This window comes from Phascolarctos cinereus, unplaced genomic scaffold, assembly GCF_003287225.1.
Source record: "Phascolarctos cinereus isolate Bilbo 61053 unplaced genomic scaffold, phaCin_HiC Scaffold_726;HRSCAF=1367, whole genome shotgun sequence".
In the NCBI taxonomy this organism is placed as follows: Eukaryota; Metazoa; Chordata; class Mammalia; order Diprotodontia; family Phascolarctidae; genus Phascolarctos; species Phascolarctos cinereus.
The window spans coordinates 381938523-381957549 of NW_027556098.1; the positions used below are offsets into that span (position 1 = coordinate 381938523).

Below are 19027 nucleotides of genomic sequence, written 5' to 3' on the forward strand. Positions count from 1 at the left end.
AGAACCGCAGCGGGAGGCCGAGACCGGGGCGGTGCCGGCGAAGGAGAGGCGGGGCCTGGTTCTGCAGAGGGCGGGGCTTGTTGCGGGAGGGGGCGGGGCCAAGCGAAACCCCTTCCCGTGCGGCCGCGGCGGCGCCTCCACAGTGTCGGTGACAGCCCCGGGAGTGGCCCCCCCGCCGGAGCCGCAGTTCTGCGCCCAGCCCCCTCCTCGTAGCAGCAGCGGCGGCGGCGGCGGCAGCCCCCGGGTGTCCGGCCTCCCTCTTCGCTTGACCACATCTGGGCCGGAGCATCTCGGCGCAGCGCCCTTCCCGCAGGCTCTCCGCGTCCGCGCGCAGCCCCTCCTGGCCCTCGACCCGGCGTCCCCGCTGGCCCGGCCCCGCCGGGAGCCCGCCGTGGAGCTGGAGCCGCACCTGGAGCCGGCCCTGGAGCCGCGCCGCGGGGTCCCCGAGCCCCGCAGCCGGCGCATGATGAACTCCCTGCTGTTCGGCGAGATGGCGCTGGCCTTCGGCTGCCCCCCGGGCGGCGGCGGCGGCCCGGGCGGCGGGGGCGCAGGCGGCGGCGGCGCGGGGCCCGGGCCGTCGCCCGTGACCGCGGCGCTGCGGGACGACCTGGGCTCCAACATCTACCTCCTGAAGGGGCTCAACGTGCGCTTCCGCTGCTTCCTGGCCAAGGTGCACGAGCTGGAGCGGCGCAACCGGCTGCTGGAGAAGCAGCTGGAGCAGCAGCAGAGCGAGCGCGAGCGCCGGCTGCGTTACAAGACCTTCTCCCGCGAGCAGGCGGTGCAGACGGGCCCGGAGCTCGCCCTGGCCCTGGCTCGCGCCGCCGGCCCTCACCCCCCGCAGCAGCAGCCGCCGCCGCCGCCGCCGCCGCCGCTCGGCGCCAACGGCAACGTGCCCCCGGGCGCCTGCGGCTCGCACCCGCAGCACTACAGCCGCCTGCCCGGCACCATCTGGAGCTACACGCAGGTCCGGCGCACGGGCGGCGGCGGCGTGGAGACCGTGCAGGGCCCCGGCGTGTCCTGGGTGCACCCCGACGGCGTGGGCGTGCAGATTGACACCATCACCCCCGAGATCCGGGCCCTCTACAACGTGCTGGCCAAGGTGAAGCGGGAGCGGGACGAGTACAAGAAGAAGTGAGTCACGTCGCAAATGCCTCCCCCCCAATCTTGGGACCCCCCCCAGCCCCTCCACCCCCTGTCCAGGAGCTCCTGGAGAGCTGGGGTTGACGTTTGCCTTTCTTTGTAGCCCCGATGTTCAGCACGGTGCCCGGCACATAATAGGAGCTCCCCAGGACAGCCGCTACAGCTGTGACTTTAACCTGTCTCTGATAAAAAGCTTATATTGTTAAGCACTCTCTGTGTGCTTAACAGTCACTCTTAGCCCTGGACAAAGCAAACATCGCCTAAAACAAGGATGATGCTAACTGGGTTAAGATCGAGGGGTTAACACCTCCCCTTACCTCCCTCCTCCCTCGACCCTGTCCTAGGGTCCCAGGTCTGGGTGGGAGTGTGAGCCTCCCTATACCTCGAGGAGTTGGGCTGAAGCCTGGACCAGATGGTTTCAGGGCTAGCTGACTAGGCCTAAAAAGCCTCCTCCATTAACAGTGCACAAGTATGGCCTTGAGAAATGTGGGACTGCTTTAAAGGATCCCTTCAAACAAAGCTCTTTAAACCTTCCCATTCGTGTTGGCCTTAGCCTCACAACCCCAGCATTCAGTGAGGACAAAAACTTACTATGGTAGAAATAGGAGGGCTTGGGGGATAAATGCATTGGGGTCCCCCTGTCACAAGTAGCAGGGTAGATTGACTTCAGAGGATGGGTACCCCGGTTCTGCAGGACTGCATTGCCCTGATACTGGTCTCTCCAGCCCTGTGTCCTCAGCTTGGGGTGGAGGATGAAGAGGAGAACTGAGGTTACTTCCTGTTTGGAGCCCAGTTGACAGTTTTGACTGACTGCCTGTCTTTTTCCAGTCTATTAAGTTTTCTCTGTCTACTGGATGAAAGCAGAGATTTCTCTCCTTTGTTCTCCCTCTTTCATCTTCTTCCTCCTGTGCATTTGGGAGCCCCCTTCCAGTCCCATATTTCTCTCCCTCCACCAGAAGAGCTAATGAGAGAAGCCCTCGCTGGTCTTGGGTTACAGTGGTCGTATGTGGTCACAGTGCCAGATGGCTTTGGGGATGCCCTGATCAGAGGCCTTCAGTGCGACCCATCCCTCTTGGAGAGGCTCTCTAACTTTTCTGATGCATGTTAAAAAGAGGTTTGGCCCAGGCCTCTTCACTTGTGTCTGCAAGGGAGGGAGCACCATACCCCATCCTGATCCAGTCTCTCTGGGGTGAGACTGCAGAAAATTTCTCTTCCTGCTACTTCTAAGTATGCCGTAGTTGGACTGGGTTATTCCCCCAAACCCTCGGTGAGCATCCTTCTCCAAAAGGGGCCTGAGGCCCTGGAACAGCGATTCTCTGCAGTCTGGAGAGGCTGGGCTAAGTAAGCCAGGGATGCCTTAGGTAGTAGTTCATACAATCCACTGAGGGAGTAGGATTCCAGCCCCTCCCTCCTCTCTCTCTCCCTCCCTCTATCTTTACCGCCCCCCCAAGTATTTGGAGAACTTGGCTATGGCCTGGTCTCCCCAACCACCTTGGAGAAGTCACCACTGTATTGGTGGGGGGGGGGGGGGCAATGGGGAAACAGGCCCTAGACCTCACTGGGGAGGGATGGATTTGGTGCCAGCCTCCCTGTTGTGGATCATGGTGCCACGGTGTCATGTCACCAGCTTCTGTTGCTTTGGGGCTTTGCTGTGTGTGTTCTCTTTGGACTTGGGTACTAAGAAGACAGAAGAAACTGTGTATCCTAGTCTTGCAAGGGGCATTGAGCAACATTACAACACACTTGCACCCAGGGAGTGGGGATGATGTCAGCCCCTGGCATGGGCTTGGAATGCTGGGCAAGGAGAGGGTTATGGGAGCCTTCCTCATCTCTTGTCTTTTTCCTCTCTCCCAAGACAATTGTGTCTTACTGCTTTATTTTATTTTATTGTCTATTAATTAAATGACCTTCATTTTAGAGGAGTTTCCCTCTTGATTTCTCCAAAGCAAAGATGTCATCCATCTTGCTTGAGTCCTCCCAGGGGTATCAGGGAACTGATAGTCAAGAGATCAGTTCTTTTTTTGCCAAGAGACCAAGGCATGCCAAGTGCAGTGGGGATACTGAGGCCTGGAATGAGCTAGCTGGAAGGGTGGGTCAGGCTAGTGTTAGTATGTTTGTGTCTTCATGGCCTTGATCTCATTGATTCTGACCCTCCCTGTAGTCCTATTCCAGATCCTGACTCCTGGCTGGTTTATACTTTCTGGGAGCCAGGTGTGAGAGTATCTCTGAATTCTGCGTTTATGTCTGCCCAAGTACTTTTGTGTGTCTCTGGTTGGGTCTCTCATGAGGACATTGCATCTCTTGGCTACGTCATCATTGTTCGGGACAGCTCGTGTCTAGGCATTTGGAATTATTTTTCTCTGAGGTGAGCTCGGGTCCTTATAGTCAGGCAAGCTGAGAGGCCCTACACTTGGGGACTGCCACTGTGTATGTATATCTTTGGGCCAACTCGACCCAATAAGTGTTGTAGAAAGGATATACGATAAGGAAAAGTGACGCTGTTAAGGAACTTACAGCCTGCTTCCCTGGACCTCTTTCCTGTTTCCCCATGTACAAAAGGAGAGATTTAGATTCGATGATTTCTAAGGTCTTTTCAAGTTAGAACATTCTACGGTCTAAGGTTTCTTACCCACCTAACATTATTGCTCTTTCCGATTCCGACACTGTATGTTCTAAGATCATTCTTTGATGTTCTATGTCCTAAGGCCTCTCCTAGCTCTGACATTCAGTATTCTGAGAGCTAGTTCAGCTCTGATGTTCTGGGACTATGTGACTCCTTTCTCACACAAAGGTTCCTCCTGTCAGTCATCGATTGGGATTCTATCCTAGAGATTTGGCAGGGGTTATGGGGTGCATGGGAAGGGTGGTGGTTACAAAGTCCAGTGATAAGTTGGCTGGAGGGATAAACATATCCAGGTCTCTAAGCCCCTACCTTCGGTTGGATTTCTCTGGGGACTGAGCTTGGATTCACCCCGAGATCTCTTCTAGTTTCCCAATTCTGTGATTCAGTGACTTAGCGGGAGGGGAAGGTGCTCTTAGCCCTGAGGACTGCCCCCTTTAGGTCTTTGGTTTCCCGCCCCCCCCTTGGGGACTTTCTCAAATCAGAGCTGGAGCAGTTCTGCATGAGGCACCATCCTTTATTCAAGAAATTACTAGAAAAATGTGGTCATCGAAACCATAACATTGACAAGGTCGCTGAGCATAGATTTGGAAACCAAAATAAACATTTCCTGCACCCTCTGCCAGCTCAAAAAAAGAAACCCCCACCTACCAGGGCCAAAGTAACCCAAACTGGGTTAAAAGGAGCTGGGGCTTTCCACTGGGAGATTTGGAAAGAGTGTACTTTAAATGAAATCGGATAGACGTGATGACGATGAGAGGGATGATGATAATACTAACATACGGTTTGCAAATAAATGCCTTACGTAATTAGCTCATTTGAGCTTTACAGGCATCATCCAATCAAAATGCATTTATTAAATGTTTGCTATGGACCTGGTACTGTGCTAATCCCTGGGCTACAAAGAGAAAAGTGCCTGTCCTCAAAGAGCTTACATTTTAACGGACATGTACCCATAGAGGTATGTACCAAATGCCTGTGTATCAAATCCAAGGCAGGACCAGCTGGATGGAGGGGGGCTGGTGAGGGTGGGGAGAGGAATGGAAGGTCAGTAGTGGAGCCCTTCAGTTTTTCTTTAGAAAGAAGGCTGAACCTGGGTCAGGAGAGCTGGTTTTTATTTAACCTTGGCTTTGGCACTAACTTACTAGATGACGCTGGGCAAGTTACCTCCCTTCTCTAGGTCTCAGTTTCCCCATCTAGCAGATGAGAAGGTTGGACTCGATTAGGCAGTTGATAATGACCTACGCCCCCCAGATTTTGTCTAACACTTGGTTTATACCTGTATAATGCACTGATTATATAATATTGAATACTGGAGTTACTGATGTTTATGTCTCAATTCCTGCTAGATTATAAGTTCCATGACGGTAGGGATGTGTAGGGTCATGTCTTACCAATTTCTTTTTTAAATCTCCCCTCTGCCTGGAGCACAAGTCTTTTCTGTACAAAGCAGGCACTTAGCACATGTTTATTGTATTATAAATCTGGGGTTGCACTAAACCTGGGGATGTCCTACAGAGACAGAAGCTTGGAGAGAAATTCTTAGGAGCAGTTTCCTTACCCAGCTAGGGATGAGGATGAGGATGGGGCTGGGGGTGGCCTGGAAATTGAGCCAGTCTCCTTGATCTCTAGGAGTCACTGAGTCCCACAATCTGGCTTCTTTGAGTCCAGCGTATTCCCCGTGCCTCCCCCTAGTCTGCATGAGCTGTGTATCCCCTAAAATTCCTCTGTTCCCCCATTCAAAGGATTTGACTGTTAGATAGCTGGAGCAGGCTGGTGTCTTAGTAAGAGTCTTTGGTCTGGGAGTCACAGGATCATTGGATTCAAAACTGGAAGGAATCTTTGGAGTCATTTAGCCTGACCTCCTAATTTTACAAAGAAGGAAACTGTTAGTTTCCTTAGAGAGGGGAAGTCATTTGCCCAGAGTACAAGTGGCAGAAAAGGGACTTAAACTGAGGCTTCTGACTCCAGAGAGAGGAGTGAGTGTCAGACTTGGAGCTAAGGAAGCCTAAGTTTGAGCTCTGCATGGAGATGATCCTGGGCAAGTCACTTAATTTCTCCCAGCTTCAATTTCCTTTTCTGTAAAGTGGGGGTAATGATAGCATCACAAGGTTGTTCCTATAGTCCAGTGGCATAACCTATATAAAACATTTGGCTTAAAGCACTATATAGAAATGTTCATCATCATGATCATCATCATGATGGTGGCAGTGTGGTATAGTGAGCTGGTCTTGAAGCCAAGAAGACCTAGCTTCTGATACCGAATAGCTGTGTAACCTTGGTCTCCATTTAGCATCTCATTCCTCTAAGCACTTCTCTGAGACCATAACAGAGAAGGTGCCAACCTGCATTGTTTTTTTGTTTGACTATTTGTTTTGGGGGAGGCAATTGGGGTGAAGTGACTCAGCCGGGGTCATACAGCTAGTAAGTGTCTGAGGCCAGATTTGAACTCAAGTCTTCCTGACTCCAGGCCTGGTGTTCTATCTAGTGTGCCACCTAATTGCCTCTGCCAACCTGTATTCTTAGAGGAAGCTCCTTACCTGGTGCCCCCTATCCCAATAATAGCACAGGGCCAATGTCTATCCCTTTTTTTTTTTTATTTTTTTGTTACACTACTGGAAAACCTGTGTCCAAAGCCCAGTTCTGCCACCGACTTGCAGTGTAGCCTTTAAACAAGTCACTTCCTCTCAATGGACCTCAGTTTCTCCCCTTTGCCAAATGGGGAGAATGATATTCATCCTCCCTGAGTCACAAGGATGGTTGGGAGGAAAGCCTCCCTTTGTTAGCTGTAACGCCCCAGATGGAGGTGACTTGTTAGCATTCTCTTGACTGAGGTATCTTCAGGGACTGGGTCACTTCTCCCCAAGCCTGTGGATCTTCCTGTTTCCAACTCTTGCATCCCCTTTCAGTTGCTGCCACCAGGGTCTCAAAGTCCTCATTGTTGGTTTTGGGGAAGAGGCCCTCGGTGACAGAAGAGACATTGTGTTGTGGCTCTTCTTCTGAGGGTGGATGGAGAGGCTGAAGCTTAAGCAGTCACCCTGGTGGCCCTGTCCTCAGACAGCCGCGGGAAGGGGAGGGGTAAGAGCCCTGGACTTGACATGAGGAGGAGGCTTTGCCACTTAGTGGACCTTGGGCATGTTACTTCAGGCCTCAATGCCTCCCTTGGCAAATGACGAGGGCTAGATCAGATGATCTCAGAGGCAGCCCTGCTACTTTACTATCCCATGATGCCCATGTCTCTGCTACCACTGCCTTCTTATGTGTAGTGGAAGACCCAGGTTTGAATACTGGCCCCATTTCCTGAGACCCAGGCAAAAGGCAAGGCCATGCCCAGCATCTCCCCAGTTTATAAGCAGTGCGGTCTCTTCCAGCTCTGCCACTCTCTGTGTCTGTAGTGTTTCAGGCACCAGGGATGGTGCTGGCAGGGATCGTGGAGGGGATGACTTACTTGCCAGCTGCACAGGAGGGTGATCCATTCTTCGGATTCCTCAGTGGATGAATTGGGCCTGTGGACCTTGCTTTCCTCCTCTGTGACCTCCCCTCCCCCTTTTTGAATGCTTCAGCTAGTTGCCTCTGATTTGCTTGGGGACCACACTCCCTGTCTCTCACCCTGGCTGCTTTCTCTTCTGGGAAAATATTTGGAAGGGTTTGAAAAAGGTCAAGGCTGAGGAAGAGGGGGAGGGGGTGCCAAGTCCTAAAGAAGGCAAGGAAGCTGACGCTTGGATTCTTTCGGGTTGGAATGTGTGGCATTCACTGGGTTCTTTCTGCCCCGATCTGAACAGTCAGACTAGTCGGGCACTTACCTGACTGCTTTCCTTCTCTCTTGAAGCCTTTAGTGGGAAAATCCTAGAGTTATAGCTTGAGAGGTGGGAGGGACCTTGGAGGCCATCAGGTCCTACCCTTGCCTTTTAGAAATGAGGAAACTGAGGGCCATGGAGGACAAATGACTTGCCCAAGGCCACATGACTAGTAAGTGTCTAGAGTTTGGATTTAAACCAAGACTTCCTGCCTCCAAGTGCAAACGCCCCATCTACTACACTCTGCTGCCTCTTAAGGCAGAGTACCCAAAGCAGTAAAATAGGGAAAAGGGGACGTGGCAAAAGTGAAAAACATCCTGGGGTTGTCCACTTCGAACACCTCTGCCCTTGATCCTGTGACCCTCGGTGGGGCCTGCACTCTGCTACTCTTGGCTGTGAGACTTTGTGAGTCACTGGCCATAAATCTGTGAAACAGGACAAGCATTTGTGTACTAAGTATTATAATGATAGGGCACTTTGTAGAGTGAGCCATAATAGGGCTCTTTCCAAATACCCAGAATCTCAAATAGGAATTTGAGGGATGGTGAGATGGATTGGGAGATGAGAAAGGAGAACTGGGAAAGATCCTGAGCAGGGAGAAGGAACTCATAGAACTCATAAAATGTCAGAACTTGTAAAGAACTTAGAACACAGGATATCAGAGCTGGAAGGAACCTTGGAACCCAGAATATTAGAGCTGGGAGGGCCCTTAGAACATAGAATGTCAGAGCAAGGAGAGGTAGGAGGGCCCTTAGAACCCAGAATGTTAGAGCTGGGAGGGCCCTTAGAACACAGAATACCAGAGCAGGGAGGGCCCTTAGAACACACAGTGTCAGAGCTGGGAGGGCCCTTTGAACATAGAATGTTAGAATTGGGAGGGCCCTTAGAAGACAGAATGTCAGAGCTGGGAAAGCCCTTAGAACACTGAATGTCAGAGCTGGGAGGGTCCTTAGAACAGAGAAGGTCAGAGCTGGGAGGGCCTTAGAACACAGGATGTCAGAGCTGGGAGGGCCCTTAGAACACAGGATGTCAGAGCTGGGAGGGCCCTTAGAACACAAGATGTCAGAGCTGGGAGGGCCTTAGAGAACTCTAGTCTAACCTCCCCATTTCCCAGATGAGGTTGCTGAGGCTCAGGAAGATGGTGATGTGCTCCTTTGCTCACACAGTGAGTTAATGGCAGAGTTAGGACTCTCACTCAGACCTCCTGCCACCTGTCTGGTGATGTGCTCTCCCCCTGCTGGGTACAAGCTCCTTCATTCTTCACTCAGGGGCAGGATGTGGTTTCTCTCCGTAGCTTCTCAAGTAGAAAAGGAGAGTGGATGGTTGTCAGGAAGTTAGAAACCATGAAGTTAACTCTCTCTGCCTCTCTTGGGTGATTGGGCTTCTCTGAGAACTGGGATTGGTAGGGGGCTCTTGACCCCTGGGGATTCTTTGGCTAGTACCCCATCTGCTTTGGCAACCTGGAGTGAATAGCCTCTTCTGCTGCCCAGCTGGGGTTAGCTTGAGGCACCATTTCTCTGGCTGTGAATTCAAATAGGAAACAGTCCAGCTTGTCATGCACCTGGTAGCAGCTGGACTCCTGGGTAACAGTAATGACGCACATCATATAGCTCATATAGCTTTATCTAATGAAATTTCTCATCTCCCCACCTATAACCTTTCCTTCACAAGAATGGGACCCTGAATGGTTTGTTGAATTGATTGAGAGAGGAATCTTGGTATTTAGAGACTGGGGGGCCTGAGAGGTGTTTGATGAGTCTGGTCTTTGCCTTTTACAGCCAGGGAACCTTAAGGTCTGGAGGGATTGAGAAGTAGGTGTGTCATAGGAAGCTAACCCGTTCCCCAGGGACACTGAAGTCTTTGAGGTGACTCTTTCAGGACTGGGTTGGCAGGTGGCTACTAAGTGAACAAAGCCTTCCCGTTGTCACTTTTTAAAAGATGGAAATGAATCATGGCAGGTAGTATGTAGCCAGGCCTTCAGCATTTCCCCTCCAAATAAGCCAGGCCATGGTTCATGAGGAGCTCTTTAGCTGAGAGGCATATGAATAGAAGCCCATCTCTCTCCTCCCTAGAAGCCTAGCAGTTGGCTAAACTAGCTGGCAGGTGGCTTCTTAAGGACCAGAATTCAAAGAAATCTTAGAGGACAACTTCTTTTTATATATCAGGAACTGAGGTCCCCAAAGGGGAGGCAGTTTGCTCAAGGTCATATAGTATTCTAGTAGACTAGAGACTGGGATCTGGTCCAGGGGTAGGTGAATCAGGAATTCCCAAGGGCCAGCAACACAAAGTTGTATCTTCTCTGATTCTAAAAGTCGTACTTTGTGGAATCACGTAATGTCAGAGCTGGGAGGGCCCTTAGAACAGAGAACGTCAGAGCTGGGAGGGCACTTAGAACAGAGAATGTCAGAGCTGGGAGGGCCCTTAGAACACAGGATGTCAGAGCTGGGAGGGCCCTTAGAACACAGAATGTCAGAGCTGGGAGGGCCCTTAAGGACACAGGATGTCAGAGCTGGGAGGGCCCTTAGAACACAGAATGTCAGAGCTGGGAGGGCCCTTAGAACACAGAATGCCGAGGCTGGGAAGGGCCTTAACACAGAATGTCAGGGCTGGGAGAGCCCTTAGAACACAGAATGTCAGAGCTGAGAGGGCCCTTAGAACACAGAATGTCAGAGCTGGGAGGGCCCTTAAGGACACAGGATGTCAGAGCTGGGAGGGCCCTTAGAACACAGAATGTCAGAGCTGGGAGGGCCCTTAAGGACACAGGATGTCAGAGCTGGGAGGGCCCTTAGAACACAGAATGTCAGAGCTAGGAGGGCCCTTAGAGCATGGGATGTTATAGCTGGGAGGGCCCTTAGAACACAGGATGTCAGAGCTGGGAGAACCCTTAGAACAGAGAATGTCAGAGCTAGGAAAGGCCTTAGAACACAGAATGTCAGAGCTGGGAAAGGCCTTAGAACACAGAATTTCAGAGCTGGGAGGGCCCTTAGAACACAGGATGTCAGAGCTGGGAGAACCCTTAGAACAGAGAATGTCAGAGCTAGGAAAGGCCTTAGAACACAGAATGTCAGAGCTGGGAAAGGCCTTAGAACACAGAATTTCAGAGCTGGGAGGGCCCTTAGAACCCAGAATATCAGAGCTGGGAGGGCCCTTAGAACACAGAATGTCAGAGCTGGGAGGGCCCTTAGAACACAGGATGTCAGAGCTGGGAGGGCCCTTAGAACAGAGAATGTCAGAGCTGGGAGGGCCTTAGAACAGAGAATGTCAGAGCTGGGAAAGGCCTTAGAACACAAAATGTCAGAGCTGGGAGGGCCCTTAGAACATAGAATGTCAGAGCTGGGAGGGCCCTTAGAACACAGGATGTCAGAGCTGGGAGGGCCCTTAGAACAGAGAATGTCAGAACTGTGAGGGCCTTAGAACAGAGAATGTCAGAGCTGGGAAAGGCCTTAGAACACAAAATGTCAGAGCTGGGAGGGCCCTTAGAACATAGAATGTCAGAGCTGGGAAAAGCCTTAGAACACAGAATTTCAGAGCTGGGAGGGCCCTTAGAACACAGAATGTCAGAGCTGGGAGGGCCTTAGAGAATGTCAGAGCTGGGAGGGCCCTTAGAACACAGGATGTCAGAACTGAGAGGGCCCTTAGAACAGAGAATGTCAGAGCTGGGAAAGGTCTTAGAACACAGAATTTCAGAGCTGGGAGGGCTCTTAGAACCCAGAATGTCAGAGCTGGGAGGGCCCTTAGAACAGAGAAGGTCAGAGCTGTGAGGGCCCTTAGAACAGAGAATGTCAGAGCTGGGAAAGGCCTTAGAACCCAGAATGTCAGAGCTGGGAGGGCCCTTAGAACATGGAATGTCAGAAGAGCTCTGTCTCCTGGTATGTTTCTTTCTGTCTCTCTGCTTCTCCTATTCCATCCGTCTCCCATGCCTCCCCCCCCCCCCCCGCCCCATGCTGTTTATGCCTCAGGCCTTCCAGTGTTCTACAGGGCACATCCAGGGCTGGATAGATTGCTCATCCACGGCAGAGGATGAAGCTCATCTTACTGAGTTTGGGTCTAATTTAGAGGAGTCAAATGAATCCAGAGAAACCATTTAGGCTACGATGGGCCTAATCTGGGAGCAGAATAGCACGGGGAGGAGGGGAAGGAAAGCATACCTAGTCATTGAGGTAATCTACAGATTGGTACTAACCTTCAGAGGGGTATGCCTCTCCCTTTGTTGTCAGCTGCAACGTGCTTTTGCCAGGTTACAGGGAGGAAGTACATGGCTAATTTGTACTTGTCATTGGGTAAATACAAAACAATGGGTGTCTCCATCAGTGATCATCTTTTCTGAAGATTCAAGGTTCAGTACTATAGTAAATGTGAGTGACTGTTTTTTTAATGCTTAAGTTTCCTGGTCAATCCCAATGATCTTTTCCTATTTCACCATTCTTCTGAGTCTCTGTTATGTTTGACACCACAGGTGACATCATTCCGATCCTCCTGCCTTTCTGATGACACTAACTCTAACTTCTTTGGTTCTTCCCGACTCCCACGCATGAACTGTGATTCTGTTCCAAAGGTCCTTGGCCTCTGTTCTTTGCTCTGATTGCCGGGTCACTTATGGATGGGGGTGATTTCAGTCCCACTTCTGGAAGGATGGGGATGACTTGCACATCTCTAGCCCTGAACCTGAATTTTTAAGAGTAATCGCTGGTAAGAGCTAGCATTTATATAACACTCCTAAGGTTTGCAAAAGCCTTTATGTGTTCACATCATTTGATTTTCACAATAATCCTGGGAAGTTGTTGGTATTAATTATCCCCATTTTACAGATAAGGAAACGGAGGCAAATGGAAGTTAATTGACTTGCTCAGGGTCACGTAAGTAGGTGTATGAGAGGAGATCTGAGCTGAGGTCTTCTTGACTTCAGGTCCAATACTCTCTCCATGGCACACCTAGCTGCCTGAATCAGACATCCAATTTCCATGATCCGTATATGTGTTAGCTCTTCTTGATTCTTTGGTTTCTGGATTTGGAGCTGAAAGGAAGACCCTAGGGGTCATCTAGGCCAATCCTCTCATTTTAGCAATGAGGAAGCTGAGACCCAGCCGAGATGTGACTTGTTCAAGGCTCCACAGATGAGTAGCAGAGGTGAGATTTAAACTTGGGTCCTCTGGCTACCAGCGTCAGCACTCATTGCATCACACTTGTCTAGCAGTGACTTCACACTTAACCCTTTTCAATTGCAAGCTCATTGAGGACAGACACTGAGCTCCATGTCTTCACTTTTGTATCTCTTTGCAATCTTCCTATTTCCCCTTTAATCTCTGTGTCTCCCGCAGCTTCTGGTTAACACTATGTCCCATGTCTAGGAGGTGACGGAGAAAAACTTCTTGGTTTTAGTTTTATGAAATGGGGACAATAACTTTCTTGCTTGGAGTTAAAGGACTGCTCCGGAGAATCTCTCAAGGCCCCTTCAAGCTCTGAAATTTTTCTTTTTGTACTTTGAAGAATCTCATTGTCCTACAACGATGGAATGTCAGAACAGGAAGGAACCTGAGAACCTGGAATGCTAGAATATAGAATATCAGCACTGGGAGGGCCCTTAAAACATAAAATGTCAGACCTGGAAAGACCCTTAGTAGCATACAAAAATGTCAGTGCTGGGAAGGCCCTTAGAATATAGGATGGAATGTTAGGACATAGGATGTCAAAGCTACAAGGGGCTCGAGATGATGGAATGTTAGGACATAGGATGTCAAAGCTAGAAGGGGACTCATGGGGCTGATACCTCCCCAGTCTTTCTGGTGGAAAAACTCTCAGCCCCTTCTCACTCTCTTCTTCTTCATTACCCCAACCAAATGGTGAATCCCCAGATAGGGCATTTCCGTTTCTGTAACATCCTCATGAATTATCTGGTTGTCTGCAGGATTTGGTATACAGGCCCTCATTTAAACAAAAGAAGTACATAAACACCTTTCTCTGTCATTCCCTTCCCCTGGCTATGACAAACCCTAAAGGAATATTAGACATCCGCCTGGTAAGTATTTTGTTGAATTAAGCTGAGGCATCAGTGGCTGTGCATAACAATAATAACTGGCAATTATGTAGTACTTTAACATATGTTATTTCTTTTAATCCTTGAATGATGCTTTGAGGGAGGTACTACTGGTGTTATTACCTCCATTTTGTGGAGACTGAGGTGCAGAGAGGAAATAATTTGGCTGAGCTCACCCAGCTAATGACTTAGCAGAGCTAGGATGGGAGTCCAGGTTTTGCAGACTCCATCATTCTGATTGCTGGTCATACTCCCTCCCAATCGCCAAACATCTGGATGCTGATTGCAGAACACCTGCCTGGGATTATGATTTTGGAACAAAACCCCTTTGGCAAGTGGATCCCAGAGGAAGAGATGGGGGCCGTTTCTGGAGAGGAGAATTGGAGTGGGGTTTGAGGAAGGGGCCAATGCCAGGGCCAGGGGCTGCTACTCCCATAGAGGCTGGTCCTGGAGCCCTCCTTCTGAAAAGTGCTTGCTCAGCACTCTCTTCCTTCTAAAACCCAATGGCTGGCACATGCTCCGACTTCCTGATGCGCAAATGCAACCAGCCATCCTGAGAGGAGCCTCTGCGCTGAAGATACTGCCTCCTGCTTTCTTAATTGGCAATTTTTATTACTTGGATTATTTAAGACTGGCCTTGGCTTGCAGCCTCCTGCTTGTTTCCTTGGGGGAGGGGAGCAGCTGAATTGTCCTTTTTCATTTTCAGTCTGGTAGGCAGACCCAGCTGTAGGAGTTAGTAAATTGGAATCTTCCCGGCCCTGGGAGCAGTAGTGTTTCCTGTCTTCTTCCGATCTAGCCAGAGGGATGGAGGCCTAAGCTAGATTGTAAGAGCCCTGGGCCTCCAGGAATGAAAAACACCCCTTTAGAACATAGAATAGCAGAACTAGAAGGCTGTTAGAACAGAGAATGTTAGTGCTGGGAAGGCCTTTAGAACCAAGAATGTCAAAGGCGAGAGGATCCTTAGAACATAGAATGTCAAAGCCAGGAGGGCCCTTAGAACCCAGAATATCAGAGCTGGGAGGGCCCTTAGAACCCAGAACGTCAGGGTTGGCGAGACCCATAGAACATAGACTGTCAGAGCTGGGAAGGCCCTTAGGATATAAACTATTGAAACTGGAAAAGACCTTAGAAACCACGTAATCCAGACAGAAGAGGACACTGAGTCTCCAAAGTGACTTGTCCAGAGCTACACATCAGGCCCATGGCAGGGCCTATGTTCAAGCCCTGGTTTCCTGACTCCCAGTCGAGTCCAGTTGTCTCAGGGAGACCTAGTTTGAGCCATGAGAAGATCCTGGAGGTTCACCAGGCCCCATCCCCATCAGACCGTCCTCACAAACATGCAGCTAACTAATGGGGGATCCAGTGGGGAGGTTCGGGGCAGCCAGTCCCCAGGTCCCCCGTGGGTCCATGGGGTCAGTGGCACAACTCACATTGTTTGAAATGACAAAAAGAAGTCTATGACCCAGAAGCAACTGTTCCCCACCTCAGTGCTCGGGATAGGAGGGAATTTACTTATAGTATTTACGGGCTAGGTTTGTGTATATGATCACAGGGAGGGTGTATGTGGCTGTACGGGAAGGGAAGGGAAATCAGTGCCGAAGGCTGACTCTCTGTCGCTGGGCTGAGGTCACTCACGGGATCTCTCCTCTCTTGCTCTTTCTTCCTTCTCTCTCCCTTTGTTTTTATTCCTTCCATCTCTCCCTCCCTCCTTTCTCGATGTCTCTGTTTTCTTTCTCTTCTTCCATCTTGTTCTTAGATAAAGACACAGATAGATGGGTAGACAGAGCATTTATCAAGGGATTATTGTGTGTCCTACACTATGCAGGGAACATAAACACAGGGCCACAAGATAGCCCCTGCCCTTAAGGACCTTACTTTCTAATTGGAGGAAAAGGCACATACAATCAGTACATTCAAGGTAAGTACAGAGCGCCAGAAGGTAGCTTTAGAGGAGAAAGACCCCAACACCTGGGGGAACAGGAAGCTGGGCTGGGGAGATGGCAGGGGCACCTCACTTCCCAGTTGGGTACTCACAGGGACCCTGTGTCCACGAAACGATTACCACTTGTGGGTCCCTAGGCATTTTCCTAACTTCTCTGGGCCTCAGTTTTCTCATCTGTAAAAGGAGGGCATTGGCCTGGGTGGCCTCTGAGGTCCCTTTCAGATTCAGAACTGGGGTCCTTCATCTGGGTGGCTCCCACATCTATCCCCGCCCACGTGGCCATGGGAAGGTTACTTAGCCACCCCCGGCCCTCAGTTTCCTCATCTGTAAAACGAGGGGGTCGGACGAGATGGCCTCTGAGTCCCTTCCAGCTCTCCACCTGTGCCATTTGTGCTTTTCCCCCAGTCTGGCCTAGAATAAGAAGGCTGGCAGTGACCTCAGCACGTCATTAAGCACCTCCCCCTGCTTTCAGGTAAAGATCATCCTGGCCCTAATTAGGGCTCCTCTTCCAGGTGAGTGATACCAGTATTACTGTCTACTTTTTATTGATGAGGAAACTGAGGCTCCGACTGACTTTCTCATCCTAGATAAAAGTATGTTTCCCAGTCTTCTTCCCTCATTTTCTTTCAGTCCCTTTCCTCTGCTTTGTTTAGAGATTAATCTTATCACAATGAAAAGTTTGTCTGGAGGCTCAGAATTCCCTGGTAGCAGAGCTGATAGAGGGGTAGGGACTCATTTTATAGGTGGGTAAACTGAGGCACTCAGGAGAAATTTGCTTTTGGTCACTTGGACAAAGAGATGGGGCCCCCGTGGCTCCGGAATAGGATAAACTTTTTAAGGCTACAAGGGACGTGAAACTCATTTAGTCTAATCCTTTCATTTTACAGATGTGGAAACTGAGGCCCAGAGAGGGAGACCAACTTGCCCAGGGTCACACTGTGAGCTAAGGACAAATGTGGAATTCGAACCCAGGTCCCTGGCTTCTTTAGTACTGCTGTCTTATTGGCCCCTGGAATGGCACAGACAGATTCCTTGAATGTGTGGGTCTCTTTAGCTGAGGCTCTTCCTTCTCGCCCTGGCCTGGGGGATGGGCTAGGGATGGAAGCTGCCTTAAATACACAAGTTCTTCCAGCCTCGGCTCATAAACCAGGGATTTTCAAAGATAGTACCGAGCCCTGGCTCAGCCTTATCTCTCTGGTGGCTGTTTGTCTCTCAGGACTGCTCACAGTACTCCCAGCTGGCAACTAAGGGAAGACTGCCTGATCCTTTGGGGCCAGACTTTAGAACCTGGAATGTGGGTGGTAGGGTGGGGAGCTACCAGTTGCGGCAGCATCACAATATTGACTCACCTCCTGTTTGTGGTGCTTTGAGTGTTACAAAGTGCTTTCTTTAACATAATTCTGTGATCTAGCTTAGTTTCACTAATGAGAGAAATGAGGCTCGGAGAGGTTAAATGGAAATTTAGAGGCTGTCAGAGCTGAGGGAGCACTTAGAACACAGAATGTCAGAGCTGGCAGGGCGCTTAAAACCCAGAATGTCAGAGCTGGGAGGGTCCTTAGAACACAGAATGGCAGAGCTGGGAGGCCCCTTAGAGCACAGGATGTCAGAGCTGGCAGGGCCCTCAGACCCAGAATGTCAGAGTTGAGGGCCCTTAGAACACGATGTCAGAGCTGGGGGAAACTTTAGCAATTATGTCAGAGTCCCTCAGAGAGAAGACAGCTTGGTCATATGCAAAAACCAAAAGAAAAAACCAACCCTGACCAGGGTGTTCTACTGCTGGCTACGTTATGTAAGTGCCCTGGGCCTCAGTCTCTCCATCTGTCAAGTGAGAAGCACTGTAGGGCTGGGGTGAAGGAGATGGGATGTGTGTGAGCTGCTGAAGGTCTTTTGGGGATCAGAACCATCTTAAAGCCAGGCCATCTTAATATTGTTTTTCCTGAATTGCTCTAGAGGCTGGGCTTGGTTTAATATTTCGTCTGGGAGACAAAGGCTGTTTTGTGCCAGCAGCTGCCTTCCATCTGATTCGGGCCCTAATGTCTTAATCCCCCCAAGATGGGAAATGGAGCTGTTGAAGCTACTACAAACTGCTGAATCCAGCTGAGGGATTTCGGGGCTGGGCCTCTCCTCTCTGTCCCTCTCTACCCTTTTGGGAAGAAAGACACCCTCCAGCCTCGGCTCCCTGGGTTCAGAATGGCCACATAAATGAGCTTTTATAACATACGATCTCTTTTAAAATGTCCAAGGGTTAGACTGCTTGACAAAGCTGGGGCTCATCTAGCCCTATTCCTACCTTAACACCTATGTGCCCAGCACAGAATAGGGGAAGGGGCGTGGCATTTGGAGTCAGAGGACCCAGGTGCAGAATCTGCCCCTGTAACTTACTCCATATGTGACCTCAAGCAAGTCTCTTCATCTTGCTGGGCCTCACTTTCCCCATCTGTAAAATGAGAGGTTTGGCTAGATAGCCTCCGAGATTTCTATGAGTCTCTGATCTTCAAGGATTTCAGTTTCTATTTGGAGATCTCCACTGATGAGTAACTCTCTCCTCCAGAGGTGGTCTGTTCCATTTTGAGACAGCTAGATTTACTTTGAACTGGAATTAGTGAATGAATCTGTGTCTCTGCATGATTTTCTTCTCTGCCTAAGTTGTGGCTAAGTATGTAAGTCTGAGTACCAGCTTGTGTGCATGTCGAGGTGTGTGGATCAGGGTACAGGGAATTCAGTAGGATTAGGGAGGCAGATATTCTGGGAAGAATGTGAGCTGAGCTTGACGACGATGAAGAGGAAGGGGAGGAGGAGGAGGAGAATCAAACTGGCTGTGATTGTGAGCTGCTCTGTGCAGGGGAAATGCCCCCTTGGCTGGGGGCAGGGCAAAATGAGTTTGTTAGGCAGGTGTCAGGATCCTGTCCAGGGAGCTGGGCTAAGGTTAGGGTTCTTTGCTGTCATAGAAGGTGAGAGCTGGAAGAGATCTGAGATCATCTAGTCCAGTCCTCATTTTACAGAAGAGGAAACTGAGGCTGAAGATAACCTTCTTGGGTAAACTTGAAGAAAGCATGTGTCTCTTGTTATTCTAGTTGAAAGATAGGTTGTGTACACTGAGCCATTAGAATTCCCTCGTTTGGGTCAGAGATCTCTATTTAAATTGTTCGTTGAGAGCTGGAAGAAATCTTAGAGGGCATCCAATCTAGTCTAACTCCCTCATTTTACAGGTGAGGAAACTGAAGCTATCTCGGAAGTTACATGACTTTTCTAAGGTAACACAGCTAGTAAATGGCAGAGCCAGGATTTGAACCCAGGTCCTTAGATACCAAATCCAATGTTCTTTCTGTGCTGGCTCCTTGCAACTATACACTTAGTTGACTAGCCTAGCGGGTTTTTTTTTAATTAATTTGTTATTTATGTTACCTTTATTTCTTAATATCTCCCTCTGGACTCCCAGTGAGACATTCCTTTTAACAAAGAATTGTTGAAAAAAGAAAGAGGAAAAGAAGTCC

The 19027-nt window shown here is 50.0% G+C and overlaps 1 protein-coding gene across 2 annotated transcripts in view; it reads left to right on the top strand.

Moving 5' to 3' along the window:
- Nucleotides 1-363: 363 nt before the first annotated feature.
- The window catches only part of IFFO2 (intermediate filament family orphan 2), a 62383-nt gene continuing 43719 nt past the window's right edge, over nucleotides 364-19027 (top strand). For both annotated transcript variants that reach the window (XM_020973221.2, XM_020973222.2), the window contains exon 1: nucleotides 364-1131. In XM_020973221.2, coding sequence (XP_020828880.1) covers nucleotides 464-1131 — 668 coding nt within the window. In that variant the 5' untranslated portion in view covers nucleotides 364-463. The remainder of the gene's footprint in view (nucleotides 1132-19027) is intronic.